This window comes from Narcine bancroftii, chromosome 13 (assembly GCF_036971445.1).
Source record: "Narcine bancroftii isolate sNarBan1 chromosome 13, sNarBan1.hap1, whole genome shotgun sequence".
In the NCBI taxonomy this organism is placed as follows: domain Eukaryota; kingdom Metazoa; phylum Chordata; class Chondrichthyes; order Torpediniformes; family Narcinidae; genus Narcine; species Narcine bancroftii.
The window spans coordinates 71,518,815-71,533,721 of record NC_091481.1 but is presented as its reverse complement, the minus strand read 5'-3'; the positions used below and the strand labels follow the sequence as shown (position 1 = coordinate 71,533,721).

At 39.9% G+C, this 14,907-nt stretch overlaps 1 protein-coding gene across 1 annotated transcript in view; it reads left to right on the top strand.

Moving 5' to 3' along the window:
- The window catches only part of st13 (ST13 Hsp70 interacting protein), a 43,749-nt gene that overhangs the window by 25,020 nt on the left and 3,822 nt on the right, over positions 1-14,907 (top strand). The window contains exons 8-10 of the mRNA XM_069909030.1: positions 593-695; positions 3,378-3,494; positions 4,768-4,816. Coding sequence (XP_069765131.1) covers positions 593-695; positions 3,378-3,494; positions 4,768-4,816 — 269 coding nt within the window. The remainder of the gene's footprint in view (positions 1-592; positions 696-3,377; positions 3,495-4,767; positions 4,817-14,907) is intronic.

Genomic DNA, 14,907 nt, shown 5'->3' with positions numbered 1-14,907 from the left:
GATTGAATCTCGAACCATGCTTGTTTTTATACCTTCGTTATGTCATGATTAAAAAGGAATGGAGATGGTTCTTGTAGATTGTGCACAGCTAAAGAAGGAAACAGATAACAAAGGAAGCCAAGGATGTAACGGGGACTTCATTTATTATGACACAGTGCTCCCAGCAGAGCAATCTCATGAACCCATGTTTTTTTCCTCCCATGAATTGCTCTCATTCACAGGCCTATCAGCAACGCCTTGATTTGCAACAGCTTGTTAATCTACTGGCACATCTTTTGAGATGTGGGAGGAGATCAGAGTATTTGTGGGAAAAGCACATGATCATGGGGGAAAACATACAAACTCCATGTGGACAGTGCCCGAGAGCAGGATTGAATGCATGTCCAAAAAATTGAGACAGCTGCAGTAATTGGTGCACCTTGGCTCTGAACTGCAACTGAAATCAGCACGGTGCATGTGAATGTTGATTTTTATAAAATTTAGTCACTTCTGTATACGAGTCTGTTTTAGTGATTGATTGCATTTGATGCTGAAACAACCATACCAAAACGCCAGTGATTTAACTTTCCTGTGTTTTGCCTTTCTCGCATAGGCTACTCGGTCACTGGGAGAAAGCAGCACTAGATCTGGCAACAGCCTGTAAACTGGATTATGATGATGACACCAGTGCCATGCTGAAGGAGGTGCAACCTCGAGTAAGTGACCGTTTACTAGTTGCAATTTGTTTCTGGATTGATGTGAAGAATAGAAGAAAATAAGGAAAAATATGTAATTTGATTCTTGCACGTTTCAGCCAGTAAATTTGTTTGCAATGCAGTCACCTTTCTCTGACTGTTAACTTTGTTAGGTGGTAGCTGAACTGCTGCAGAGCTTAAATATCGAATTGGTTTCTCCTACAGCTATCATGAGAAACAGATTTTGCATGACCTTCGGACCACTTTTTGTATAAAAGGCAAATTCTGAACACTTTACAAATCTCTCCTTCACCTTGCCTCATCCCTGTATTTGCAACAACAACCCTTTAAAATCTGTGTTCCAATAGTCAGTTGTATAGCACAGAAGTGGGTTCTTTTGCCAGCCAAGTTGCCGACCCAAGCTGGTCCCATTTGTCTTAATTTGACCCTTATCTGTCAAAACCTTTTCTATCTGTTTATCAGTCTAAATGTCTTTTAAATATTGTAATTATATTTGGCTCTTTCTCTGGCAGCACATACGATATATTCTCAATCTTCTGTGGGAAGAACTTGCCCCTCAGATCTTTTCCTTCTATCCTCTCTTACCCTGAGAAAAAGGCTGATCATTTACCTTATTTAACTCCCTCTTGGTTTTGTAGATTTGTAAGTTTGCCTTCTCAGCATCCTATGCTCTAGGAGTAAAAAGCGCCAGCCTATCTTGGTCTTTTCATCTAACTCAAGCCATCACATCTCAGAATCTTGGTGAATCTTTTCTGCACATTTTCCATCTTAATAATTTCCTGCACACAATACTCCAAATGTGGTCTTGGTTGTAATCTGACATCAACCTTAATACCTTGACTGATGAAGATACGTCCTGACCAAGGGTGAAGTGGCAAATGCTTTCACCACTTTGTCTACTTGTGTTGCTTTCAGGGAACTATGTACCTCCTAGGTCTCTATATTCTACAACGCTATCTGGGGTCCTGCCTTGGATTAACTTCCCAAAATGGAACAACTTGGATTTGTCCATGGTAAATTCCACCATGTTCCCAATTTAAATTTAATGATACAAGATGGTAGAAGATTAAAACCAATGCTACCTAAACCTACCAGCCCCGTATGTTTTGGAGGGAGGAAGGAAACCAGAGCACCCGGGGAATACCCATGCAAGTCATGGGGTGAACATGTAGAGAGTGCTGGATTCAAACCTGAGTCGGTGCTGCTATAATAGCGTTGCACTAATCATGCCATCGACTTATCTATTCATATAGAATAGATTCTAATTTCAGATAACCTTTACTGCTGTAGCAACCATGATCATCCAACTCATGACAATCATGGACCTACAAGAATCCAAGGTCTCCAATATGAAGAACAACTCTCCACTGGCATCCTCTGACTCCTACCACCCAGAGGATGCTTAATCCAAAGCATTGAGTTCCTTAAATTTACAGCATTAATTAAAAAAAATGTTTATGTTCAAGATTATGTGAATTTTGCTGCATTTTCAATATCAGAATGAAAAATTCATGGCTAGCAATTGGGCATTGTTTATTTTTACAACCTAACACTATCAGGTTTCCTGCTCTTATTTATGAATTAGCTATGTTCTCTCTGTCCTAACCACAAGATGGTGCAGAACACACAGGTTTTTTTAGAACTATGGTGTGGTAGTAATGTTACCAGTCTGAACCAGAAATTCGACACCGAACACGGCTACAGCACAGTCAGAGTGGGACAGATGCTGCGTAGCTGCTTCAGAGGCCCACGTTTGATCTTGGTGTTTGAGAAATTTGCATGTTTTTCCTGTGACAACAGAGGGTTTTCCCTGATTTCCTTCTGTGTCCCACAGACATGCCCAGTACATTAATTCTCAGCTGTAAAGTATCCCAAGTAGATGGGTGGCAGGAGTATTGGACAGACGTTGGAGTATGTGTGAGAGTGGATCACAAGGACGTGGATGGGTTAACATTACTGATTGGTAAATATTGATGTACAGCAGAGATGGGCTGAATGGCCCCTCCTCTCACTGGAAAGTACAGGCAATCCCTCCAGGGTTAGGTAAAGGTTCTATTCCTGAGAGCTCTGGCTAGGCTGATTCTTTGGAAGTCAGAAAGCCTGTAGCGATGTACACACACTTGCTATAATTTCACACACTACTTATAGTAAGTTAATAGAATATACACTGTATCCAATCGTTAATAAATACTGGAAAACATTATTGTTAACTTGAAAAATGCTTTAAAGATGTACGGGAGAATTGGTGCAAAGTTGGATATTTGTAAGTTAGCAGAACTCCTGCTTGTTGAAGCCCAAGAGTAGAACTTGTGCAGGGTGTAATTGGCAAATAAAATTCCATTGGTCACAGCGTAGAAATGAAAGTTGATTTTTGAGGAATGTGGTATAGTGGGTTTCTTTACCCCTATGGTTTTTTTAATCCCCTAGCATTTCCTGCTAAAGGAGAGGTATTCCACGTTTATCATAGTGCCTGCTTCTCCTCATGTCTGAGAATTCTGGATTTATAAAACCATGGCAAAACGCTTACACAAGTTGAGGTTCCATCTAGGAATCAGTATCATGCTCCAGATTCTTATTGGTTTAAAATTGGAGGACTCTAAGCTCTTAACCTGCAGCAGATCTCCAGAGCATGTAATGGTGTAAACTGAAGATTTGTATTGAATGTTCTAACATGTCTTTTAGGCTCAAAAGATAATAGAGCACAGAAGAAAGTATGAAAGGAAATCTGAAGAAAAGGCTATGAAAGAGCGAATAGAGCGTGCAAAAAAAGCAAAAGAGGAACATGAAAAAGCACGCAAGGTAGGTGGCAACGTAGGGGTATTCTTTTATTTTAAAGGGGTGAATTCTAGCTGGAATGAATCAGATGTTGGGACCTTGAACAATGAGAGGCTAAACTCAGCAATTCTTAAAAGGGCCCTCCCTGAAGCATTCAATGACCCTTGGGTGCTGCCTGTCTTACTGAATCCCTTCAGCTTCTCAATTGTGGGGGTTGGCTAATTTCAGCTGCTTAGCCAATGTAATTCTTAATGAATGTCATTGATGTTTAGATTATGACATTTTTGCATATCAGTGAGAGCACTTAAAAATATCTGAATAATATTAGTGAGATCCAGGACTTAAAAATGCATCATGTAAATGAGCCACTAATCCCAGTTTATCCCTTGTGTACTTCCATCAAGAGAACCTTAAAATAAGAGGGATCACCTGCTGCACACCTGCTGCCTGTGTGGTCTCCTCTACATTGAAGAGACTGGGCAAAGATCACTTTGTTGAACACCTTGGCTCTCCACTGCAATAGCATGAATCTCCCATTTCAATTCCCTATCCCATTCCCTTGCTGTGCCCAGCCAGTCTGAAACCACTGCAAATGGAGGAAAAACGCCTCATCTTCCATCTGGGCACCCTCCATTAACATCTTAACATCGATTTCTCCAGTTTCTGTTAAACCCTCCCCCTCTTTTTTCTCCCCAACTGTCTCTCCCCTCTATTTCCTTTCACAGAGCCAATTCTCACCTCTCATCCAATTGACACATTTTGTTGGTCTAGACTCTTCTCCCATTGCCAGTCTTTATTCTGATGCCTTTCGTTTCTTTGCTTATTCCTTGAAGAAGGGCTCAGGCTGGAAATGTCAGTAATATATCTTTACCTCCTATGGATGCTGCAAGACTGCCGAATTCCTCCAGTATTTCAGTGTGTTTTTACATAAAATAAAATTAAAATTTTAAACGCATGTATTTTGAACAATAGGTAATCTGTAGTTTTCACTGAAAGCATTGGTATTAGCAGTTATAGAAATCATGCCACAATTGTAGAGATTTGATTGAAATTTAGTAATTGAACTAAATAACAAAGCTTATCTGTTGACCTTGCACGTTTTGACTCAGGAAACCGACTTGTGGTGTAAACTAAGCTTGGCCATGTTTAGTATTTCACTGTGGTTTCTAATGATGTACAATTAGATCAAAACTGCATCTATTTCTACAAGTGAGACACTAAACCAAAGCAAGATCTATGCCATTGAAAACCGAATATTCACTATAACACAGTAATGGACTTTGTTTTCTATTTTCAGGAGGAGGAGAATCGTCGTGCAGGAGCTGCTGGGTTTGGTGGTTTCCCAGGTTTGTCTTTCTGTTTTGTGCTAATTTTCTTGAAAATATCATGAGAACTTTAAGGTCCAAGTTTTAGAGAGGGTTGGGGTTTGTGGAAGGAATAGTTCTTCAAAATTTAGAGATGCCAGTTTTGGCAGAGACATAAGGTTCAGATTTTTTTGTCAGTACATACATGACATCACATACGACTCTCTTATTCTTCTGAATCTCAGCGAATGCAGTCCAGGATGACTCAATCGCTGCTCGTCGGCTAAACCCCTCTTCTTCAGTATCAACCGGGTAAACTTCTTCAGTTCTGCTTCCAAAGCCAGCATATCCTTTCTCAAATAGATGACCAGAACTGCACACCGTACTCCAAGTGTGCCTTCACCAGTGAACTATACAGTTGCAACAGAACCTCCTTGCTCAATTTGAATCTCTCTGGTAATGAAGACCAACATTCCATTTACCTTTTTTATTCAAATGAATCTCTTGCAAGAATGCAACATCTATTTTTAATCTTTTTCCTTTTAATTTCACTATTAATAATGATGCAAACCTTACCCCCCCCCCCCCCACCCAAAATGCTGAATGAAAAACAAACAGTACTTCTTCCCACTCCCCCCCACCCCACACCTCATTATACTGGTTGTGGCACATAATGAATAAGGCAAAAAGAAAGGATAAAATCTCTGTCCCCTCCTCTACCCCAGGGGAGAAAAACGAATTGCAAAATTCATAGGAACAGTCTGGCCACCGCTGCTTCAAAATTAACTTGTCCTTCATCAATTATGAGTGTTTCACTTTGGTCTTCTGGGTTCTTCTGTATCTCCTGTTGACAGCTTGAATCCTGCATCGGTGCAACTCTCTTTGGTGTAAGTTGTATCTGCAACACTTCCCTTTGCACTTCTCACTGAGGTCTTGAACTTTCCACTTTCTCTGTTGTACCTCCTTAGTTAAGGAAGTGATTCTGCAAAACCCCTTGCTTCTCATTCTTCCACGAAAAACTTAGGTTGGCTATTGTCCAGAAACACCTTTAATATAGCTGGATATCTGAAAGTAAACTTATAACCTTTCTTCCAAAGAATCACCTAACTGGGTTTAATTATTTTCTTCTATCGACCACTGCCTTACTCAAATCCGCATTAAAAAGAGATTTTCCATCACTAATCATAGGTCGCATATTTTGTCTTGCTTTTTGAACTGCTAGTCTTAAAATTTTCTCCTTGGTAACGTAGACATTTAATTAATACAGCTCTAGACAATTGAGTTGGCTGTGACATCCTCCGTAAGTCTCTATGAGCTCTCTCTAACTCGATTTCATTTGGAAAATTTTCTTCTCCCACAACTGTAGGAATTAAATTTTTTTAAATTATAATTTTTAATTTTTCACACTGTGAACCATATCAACCAAAATGTATACAAACGTTTCTCATTAAATATACACAGTGGCATTTTCTCCTTCCCCCCCCCCCCCCACACCCTCCCTCCCCCCTTCCCACCCCCCTCCAAAACAAATAAATATTCAACATGTACAATAAAACCATAAAACAATGTCTTCACACAATGAAAAATAAACAAGAAAAATGCATCATCTGTTTTTACGCACTGAATCAAATAGTTTTGTCTTTTCTTATCATTTTAGTGGGTGGAGGTCCAAGGCAAGCTCTCTCTGTTATGTTCCATGTATGGTTCCCAAATTTGTTCAAATAATGTGACTTTATTTTTTAAATTATATGTTATTTTTTCCAGTGGAATACATTTATTCATTTCCATGTACCATTGCTGTATTCTCAGGCTCTCTTCCATTTTCCAAGTTGACATTATATACTTTTTTGCTACTGCTAAGGTGATCATAATGAATCTTTTTTTTGCGCTTTATCCAATTTGAAGCCTAATTCATTACTTCTTGTGTTATTTAAAAGAAAGATCTGTGGATTTTTTGGATGTTATTTTTTTGTGATTTTATTTAATATTTGATTTAGTTCTTCCCAAAACATATTCACTTTCTCACATGCCCAAATTGTATGAATTGTTGTTCCCGTTTCCTTATTACAGCGAAAACATCTATCTAATAATGTTGGATCCCATTCTTTTAACTTTTGAGGCATGTGTAAACAATTATACTGTATCATACGTAACCTTGTGTTTATTATATTCTTCATAGTTCCAGAACATAACTTTTCCCATGCTTCATTTTTTATCTTAAAGTTTAAAACCTTTTCCCACTTTTGTTTAGGTTTATAGCTTATTTCATCATTTTCCTTATCTTGCAACTTAATGTACATGTTCGTTATAAATCTTTTAATTATCATTGTGTCTAATCACATATTCAAAGCTGCTTCCTTCTGGTAATCTCAATCTGTTTCCCAATTTATCCTTTAAATAAGCTTTCAGTTGATGATATGCAAACATTATACCATGAGTTATTCCATATTTGTACTTCAACTGTTCAAATGTTAATAAATTGTTTCCCAAAAAACAATTTTCTATTCTTTTGATTCCTTTTCTCTCCCATTCTCTAAAGGAAAGGTTATCTATTGTAAAAGGGATTAATGGGTTTTGCGTCAATAACAATTTTTGTATTTGGTAATTCAGTTTTTTCCTTTCTAAGTGGATCTTCTTCCATATATTAAGTAAATGATGCAATACTGGTGAGCTTTTATATTGCACCAGCTTTTCATCCCTCTTATATGTTCCGGTACCACCTTCCCTATTTTATCTAGTTCTGTTTTTGACCAGTCTGGTTTTTCCCTTGTCTGGTAAAAATTTGATAAATACCTTAATTTTGTGGCTCTATAATAATTTTTGAAGTTTGGTAACTGCAAACCACCTTGGTTATATCTCTCTATTAATTTATCTAATGCTACCCTTGGTTTCCTCCCTTTCCACAAGAATTTCCTTATTATTCTCTTTAGTTCATTAAAGAATTTCTCTGTTAAAGGAATTGGTAACGATTGAAATAAGTATTGTATCCTTGGGAACACATTCATTTTAATTCCATTTAACCTCATCAACGTTAGCGGTAATTCTTTCCAATGTTCTAAGTCTTCCTCCAATTTCTTTATTAGTGGCTTAAGTTATTATTTGACCTGATCCCTAGGTATCGGATTGCTTGTGTTTGCCATTTAAATGGTGATTCTTTTTTAAATTCTGTATAATCCGCGTTACTCATTGGCATCACTTCACTTTTATTTGCATTGATCTTATACCCTGATATTTCTCCGTATTCCTTCAATTTCTTATGTAATTCTTTTATTGATATTTCTGGTTCTGTTGGGTAGACTATGATGTCATCTGCAAATAAGCTGATTTTATACTTCTCCCTAATTTTTATCCCTTTTACTTTCTGTTATCAGTTCTGCCAATGGTTGTATTGCTAAGGCAAACAATGAGAGGGATAGTGGACATCCCTGTCCAGTTGACCTACTTAATTTAAAGTGACTCAATACATATCCATTTACTGTTACCTTTGCCAGCGGTCCATTATACAATGCTTTAATCCAATTTATATATTTTTCTGGTAGATTGAATTTTTGTAATACTTTAAATAAGTAATTCCACTCTACTCCGTCAAAGGCTTTTTCTGCGTCTAGAGCAACAGCCATTGTTAGTTTCTTATTTCCTTGAACTGTGTGGATTAGATTAATAAGTTTGCAGACATTATCCGCTGTTCGTTTTAATAAATCTAGTTTGATCTTGTTTTACTATTTTTGGTACACAGTCGGCCAATCTGTTTGCTAATAATTTCGCTATTATCTTACAATCTGAGTTAAATAGCGATATTGGTCTATATGATGCTGGTGTTAATGGATCCTTCCCCGTCTTTGGTATTACTGTAATTATTGGTGTCTTACATGAATCTGGCAAGTTTTGTGTTTCTTCTATCTGGTTCATTACTTCCAGGAGAGGAGGAATTAATAATTCTAAATGTTTTATAAAATTCATTTGGAAATCTATCCTCTCCTGGTGTTTTATTGTTCGGTAGCTTTTTTAATATATCCTGTACTTCCTCTATTTCAAATGGTTTTATCAGTTTGTTTTGTTCTTCTTGCAATTTTGGCAGTTCAATTTTAGTGAAAAACTCTTCCATTTTATCATCTCAGTTTGGTATAATTGTTCATAAAGTTTTCATGAACCTCTATTGGGTTATATGTAATTTATTTGTCTTTTTCCCTTGATGCCAATACAGTTCTTTTAGCTTGTTCTGTTTTAAGATGCCAGGCTAATATTTTGTGTTTTTTCTCCCAGTTCATACTTTTGCTTTGTTTTCATTATGTTCTTCTCCACCTTGTATGTTTGTAATGTTCCGTATTTTATTTTTTTGTCTGCCAATTTTTTCATTATATCATCCCTTTTTACTAATTCCTTTTCTGTACTTACTAACTCCCTTTCCAACTGCTCTATTTCCCGATTGTAGTCCTTTTTCATCTAAGTTATATACTTATTATCTGCCCTCTAATGAAGGCCTTCATTGCGTCCAATAATATAAATTTGTCTTTCACTGATTCAGTGTTTATTTCAAAATATGTTATAATTTGGCATTCATTAAACTCTCTAAATTCCTGCCTTTTAAGTAGCATGGAGTTTAACCTCCATCTATATGCAAAGAAGCGAGCTGCCCACCAGGCTCACCTTAAAAAGCCGTCCTGGCCAGAGAAGAAACAAGCCTTCCGTCGCGCATGCAGCCATCTTCAGCACAAACTCCGGGAGATCCAAAATGAGTGGTGGACTAGCCTCGCCAAGCGAACCCAGCTCAGCGCGGACATTGGCGACTTCAGGAGTTTTTACGAGGCTCTAAAGGTTGTGTACGACCCCTCACCCCAAGTCCAAAGCCCGCTGCGCAGCTCAGACGGCAAAGTCCTCCTCAGCGACAAGATCTCCATCCTCATCCGATGGTCAGAACACTTCCAATCTCTTTTCAGTGCCAACCGCTCAGTCCAAGATTCCGCCCTGCTCCAGCTCCCTCAACAGCCCCTAAGGCTAGAGCTGGATGAGGTCCTCACCCGGGAAGAGACATATAAGGCAATTGAACAACTGAAAAGTGGCAAAGCAGCAGGTATGGATGGAATCCCCCCCAGAGGTCTGGAAGGCTGGCGGCAAAACTCTGCATGCCAAACTGCATGAGTTTTTCAAGCTTTGTTGGGACCAAGGAAAACTGCCTCAGGATCTTCGTGATGCCACCATCATCACCCTGTACAAAAACAAAGGCGAGAAATCAGACTGCTCAAACTACAGGGGAATCACGCTGCTCTCCATTGCAGGCAAAATCTTCGCTAGGATTCTCCTAAATAGAATAATACCTAGTGTCACCGAGAATGTTCTCCCAGAATCTCAGTGCGGCTTTCGCGCAAATAGAGGAACTACTGACATGGTCTTTGCCCTCAGACAGCTCCAAGAAAATAGCAGAGAACAAAACAAAAGACTCTACGTCACCTTTGTTGACCTCACCAAAGCCTTCGACACCGTGAGCAGGAAAGGGCTTTGGCAAATACTAGAGCGCATTGGATGCCCCCCAAAGTTCCTCAACATGGTTATCCAACTGCACGAAAACCAACAAGGTCGGGTCAGATACAGCAATGAGCTCTCTGAACCCTTCTCCATTAACAATGGCGTGAAGCAAGGCTGCGTTCTCGCACCAACCCTCTTTTCAATCTTCTTCAGCATGATGCTGAACCAAGCCATGAAAGACCTCAACAATGAAGACGCTGTTTACATCCGGTACCGCACGGATGGCAGTCTCTTCAATCTGAGGCGCCTGCAAGCTCACTCCAAGACACAAGAGCAACTTGTCCGTGAACTACTCTTTGCAGACGATGCCGCTTTAGTTGCCCATTCAGAGCCAGCTCTCCTGCGCATGACGTCCTGTTTTGCGGAAACTGCCAAAATGTTTGGCCTGGAAGTCAGCCTGAAGAAAACTGAGGTCCTCCATCAGCCAGCTCCCCACCATGACTACCAGCCCCCCCACATCTCCATCGGGCACACAAAACTCAAAACGGTCAACCAGTTTACCTATCTCGGCTGCACCATTTCATCAGATGCAAGGATCGACAATGAGATAGACAACAGATAGCGCCTTTGGAAGACTACACAAAAGAGTCTGGAAAAACAACCAACTGAAAAACCTCACAAAGATAAGCGTATACAGAGCCGTTGTCATACCCACACTCCTGTTCGGCTCCGAATCATGGGTCCTCTACCGGCATCACCTACGGCTCCTAGAACGCTTCCACCAGCGTTGTCTCCGCTCCATCCTCAACATTCATTGGAGCTACTTCATCCCTAACATCGAAGTACTTGAGATGGCAGAGGCTGACAGCATCGAATCCATGCTGCTGAAGATCCAACTGCGCTGGGTAGGTCACGTCTCCAGAATGGAGGACCATCGCCTTCCCAAGATCGTGTTATATGGCGAGCTCTCCACTGGCCACCGTGACAGAGGTGCACCAAAGAAGAGGTACAAGGACTGCCTAAAGAAATCTCTTGGTGCCTGCCCCATTGACCACCGCCAGTGGGCTGATATCGCCTCAAACCGTGCATCTTGGCGTCTCACAGTTCGGCGGGCAGCAACCTCCTTTGAAGAAGACCGGAGAGCCCACCTCACTGACAAAAGACAAAGGAGGAAAAACCCAACATCCAACCCCAACCAACCAATTTTCCCCTGCAACCGCTGCAACCGTGTCTGCCTGTCCCGCATCGGACTTGTCAGTCACAAACGAGCCTGCAGCTGACGTGGACATTTTACCCCCTCCATAAATCTTCATCCGTGAAGCCAAGCCAAAGAAGATATGTTCTTGGTGGTGTGAGAAACAGAAGTACCTTCACAGAATTTGCTCGAGACAAAAATTGAGAACAAAGAACATTTATTATACTATTACAACAATGCAAAGTTGGGTGCTTCCCCTTACCCTGGGAATACACACAGATACTGAGGCTGACCCAACTTTTGTACATTTCATTTCAGTACAGAGATACCTTCCCCCTAACATTCTTCTGCCTCCTGGATTGGTTTAGCATTAGGTAATTCTGCCCACGTGGATTCTAACTTCCTATCAGTTTATGTGCCTTCCTGCAAACTTGTTAGCCAGGAAATATCATGTCTTTGTTCTTTACTCATTAATCAATCCCCAAGACTTGCTAAAGCTATTTACTTGCTATCCTGTTTTGAAGATCCTTATTTTATTATACTTTTATAACCCTTCCTAACCCTTCCTCCCATTCCAGCATCCCTTCACCCTGATTTAACCCATAATACTTCATTTCTAATGAGCACTTGCTTGACTCCTCACATTCCAGTATCCCTTACAGTGGGATGTCTTCCAGTTCTATCCGATAGTAGTCTAGCTTTATGCTCAGTTTTTCTCCCTTGAATATGAACTGACAACAAAAACATATCAATCCTTGAGTATGTTTTATGCCTACTCGAATACTATGAATATTCCTTCTCTCTTGGGTGTTGCCTCCACCATATAAGGAATTCAATTTTGAAACAATTCTACAGGTTCTCCACTTCCTTCAAAATCTTCTATAAGACCAACAATGTTAACATTGTTCCATCTACTATGATTTTCCAACATGCCCATCTTTTCTCAAAGTTTCTGAACTTTCAACCCTCTCTATGGAAATATCTACATTATTTTTGACAATCTGCACGTCCAGTTCCACTCTTTGACCTTTAACTTCTGTAGCATATTTTTATTACTTTTAATGTCCTTCACATCACTTTTAATATTCTGCATTTCATCTTTTAAAATCTGGAATTGACTCATCATCATTGATGAAAGATCTTTTATGGTTGAGCCTTGACCTCGACTCTCCAATGGACCTCCTTGAGCCTCCTTCTTCACCGCACTCTTCACCATTATCTGTTTCTCCTTCATCTCCCTTTTCTCCTGATTTCTACCTGTCCAAAAAAACATGTTTCTGACAGCATCTCAGTACCAGCATGTAGTTCATAGTACCAACAGCACCACTGACAGTGGTGCCGTTGAGTCTCCAATCAGGGTTGAATTCATCCGATCTGAGCATGCGTGGGTATAAAACTTTGCACGTGTGCAGTGCGTTCTGGTATTCTTCTGGGGAGATCTGTACAGATGCAGCGTTTTTCTTCAGTTCTCTGGAGAGGTGGTGCTGTTACTGGCTTCAAATAGGCGGTCATCGCATATGTTGTACTTAGAAGCTTTAGAACTTGAGGCCCAGGCTCTAAGATTGAGGTAGGCTGCATCTTCTCCATTTTCTGTTAATCTTTACTCACTATTTTCTTGTCTCTTGCTGTCTTCCTACTCTACTAGTCACGTCCAGCAAGATACAGGTAGGTTCTGGGGGCTTTAATTAAACAAAAGTTAAAGCTATTTAATTACACCATTATATTCCTCCCACCATTTGCCTTCTTGATTGCCTGTTGCACCCACAAACCATGGACAACCACTCCCGTCCCTGTGCCCAACAGCACACTGCAATCTTTCACTGTTTGAATAACCACCTGATCTGTTTTTCCTTCCAAAGTGGATGATGTTGCATTTATTATCTGCCCACTTTATCTATATCTTTCTGCAGACTGCATAATCCACTCAATTTAGTGGCATTAGCAAACTTAAGATAATCTGCACTTGGTACCCTCATCCAAATCATTACTGAATATCGTGAGCAATTGCGGACCTAGAACCAACAACCCTCTTGTTGTCAACCCTCTTATAGTAGCATTCTGCTCACCATTGATTGCCGACTTGAGAAACTATCATTTATCCCAACTTTCCCTCCTCTTGGTTAATCAATCCTCTATCATTACTAATATGTTATCCACAAACTGTGTATCCTTCTCTTATGGATGTCATGTGACTTCTGGAAATCCAAGTCCACAACATCCAACTGTTCCCCTCTATCCACTCCACTCATTATATACTTGGAGCTTAAAGTAAATTTTTCAAACACAACCTGCCTCATGGAACAATTTCTTTCCCAACGTCTTCCTTAATTTTCCCAACTACAGACATTATGCTAACTGGCTTATTGTTATCTGCCTACCATGCTTTTTTTATATATAAGAGTGAGGTTGCATTTAATGTCTTCCAATCTACCAGGAACCTGCCCAGAGTCCAGAGCATTTTGGTAAATTACTACAAATTCCTTTGCTATAACTTTCACCAATTCCTTCAGTACCTGGGATGCATTCTATCAAGGCTGGGGATGTAGCTCCCTTTAGACCCACTAGTTACTCAGCACTACCTCTGGTGACAGCAATAGTATTGACGTCTTTCCCTTCTGTCACTTCGTTAACAATTATTTGGCTTTAGACGTGTCTTCCAGTATGAAAACTGAAACAAAGTACAGTTTAACTCTGATTATCCAAAATCAGATTTTCCAGAATCTTCATTTATCTGAATTTTTTTTGGAGCTGAACTGACTGGGGACCTTGGGCTCTCCCAGCAGGAGCAGGGCCTCATTGGGGAGGTGCCAGTGATTGGTGAGAATTAAACATTTTAATGCTTAAACATCCTTCCCTTGTTTGTTTTTATTTAAACATCGTTAAAAGTAATTTGCTGTTGCTACTGGACTGTTTTTTTTTAAATTGACTAATTCTCCAATAAACTTTATCCGATTAAAGGCCCGGTTCTGAATATTTTGGATAATTGGAGTTGTACTGTAATAGTTTAAGGCCTCAGCACATTACACAATAGAAATTTCCCCATATTTTCCAAGGGACCTAAGTTCACTTTTGTCACACTTTTCCCTGGGTCAAGGGGGCACAACTTCAGGATTGAAGGGCGTCCGCATAGAGATGTGGAGGAATTTTCTTAGCCAGAGGGTGGTAAATCTGTGGAATTTGCTGCCACAGGGGGCTGTGGAGGCCAGGTCATTAGATGTATTTAAGGCAGAAATTGATAGGTTATTGATTAGCCAGGGCATCAAAGGTTATGGGGTGAAAACTGAGAAGTGGGACTGAGGGGAAAATGGATCAGCTCATGATTAAATGGCAGGGCAGACTTGATAGGCTGAATAGCCTATTTCTGCTTCTGTCTTATGGAGTCTGAATATTCTTAAGGCAGAGGTAGATTGATTTTTTGATCAAAGGTGAGAGGTTAATGGTGGACATGAATGTGGAGTTGAGGTTACAATCACAT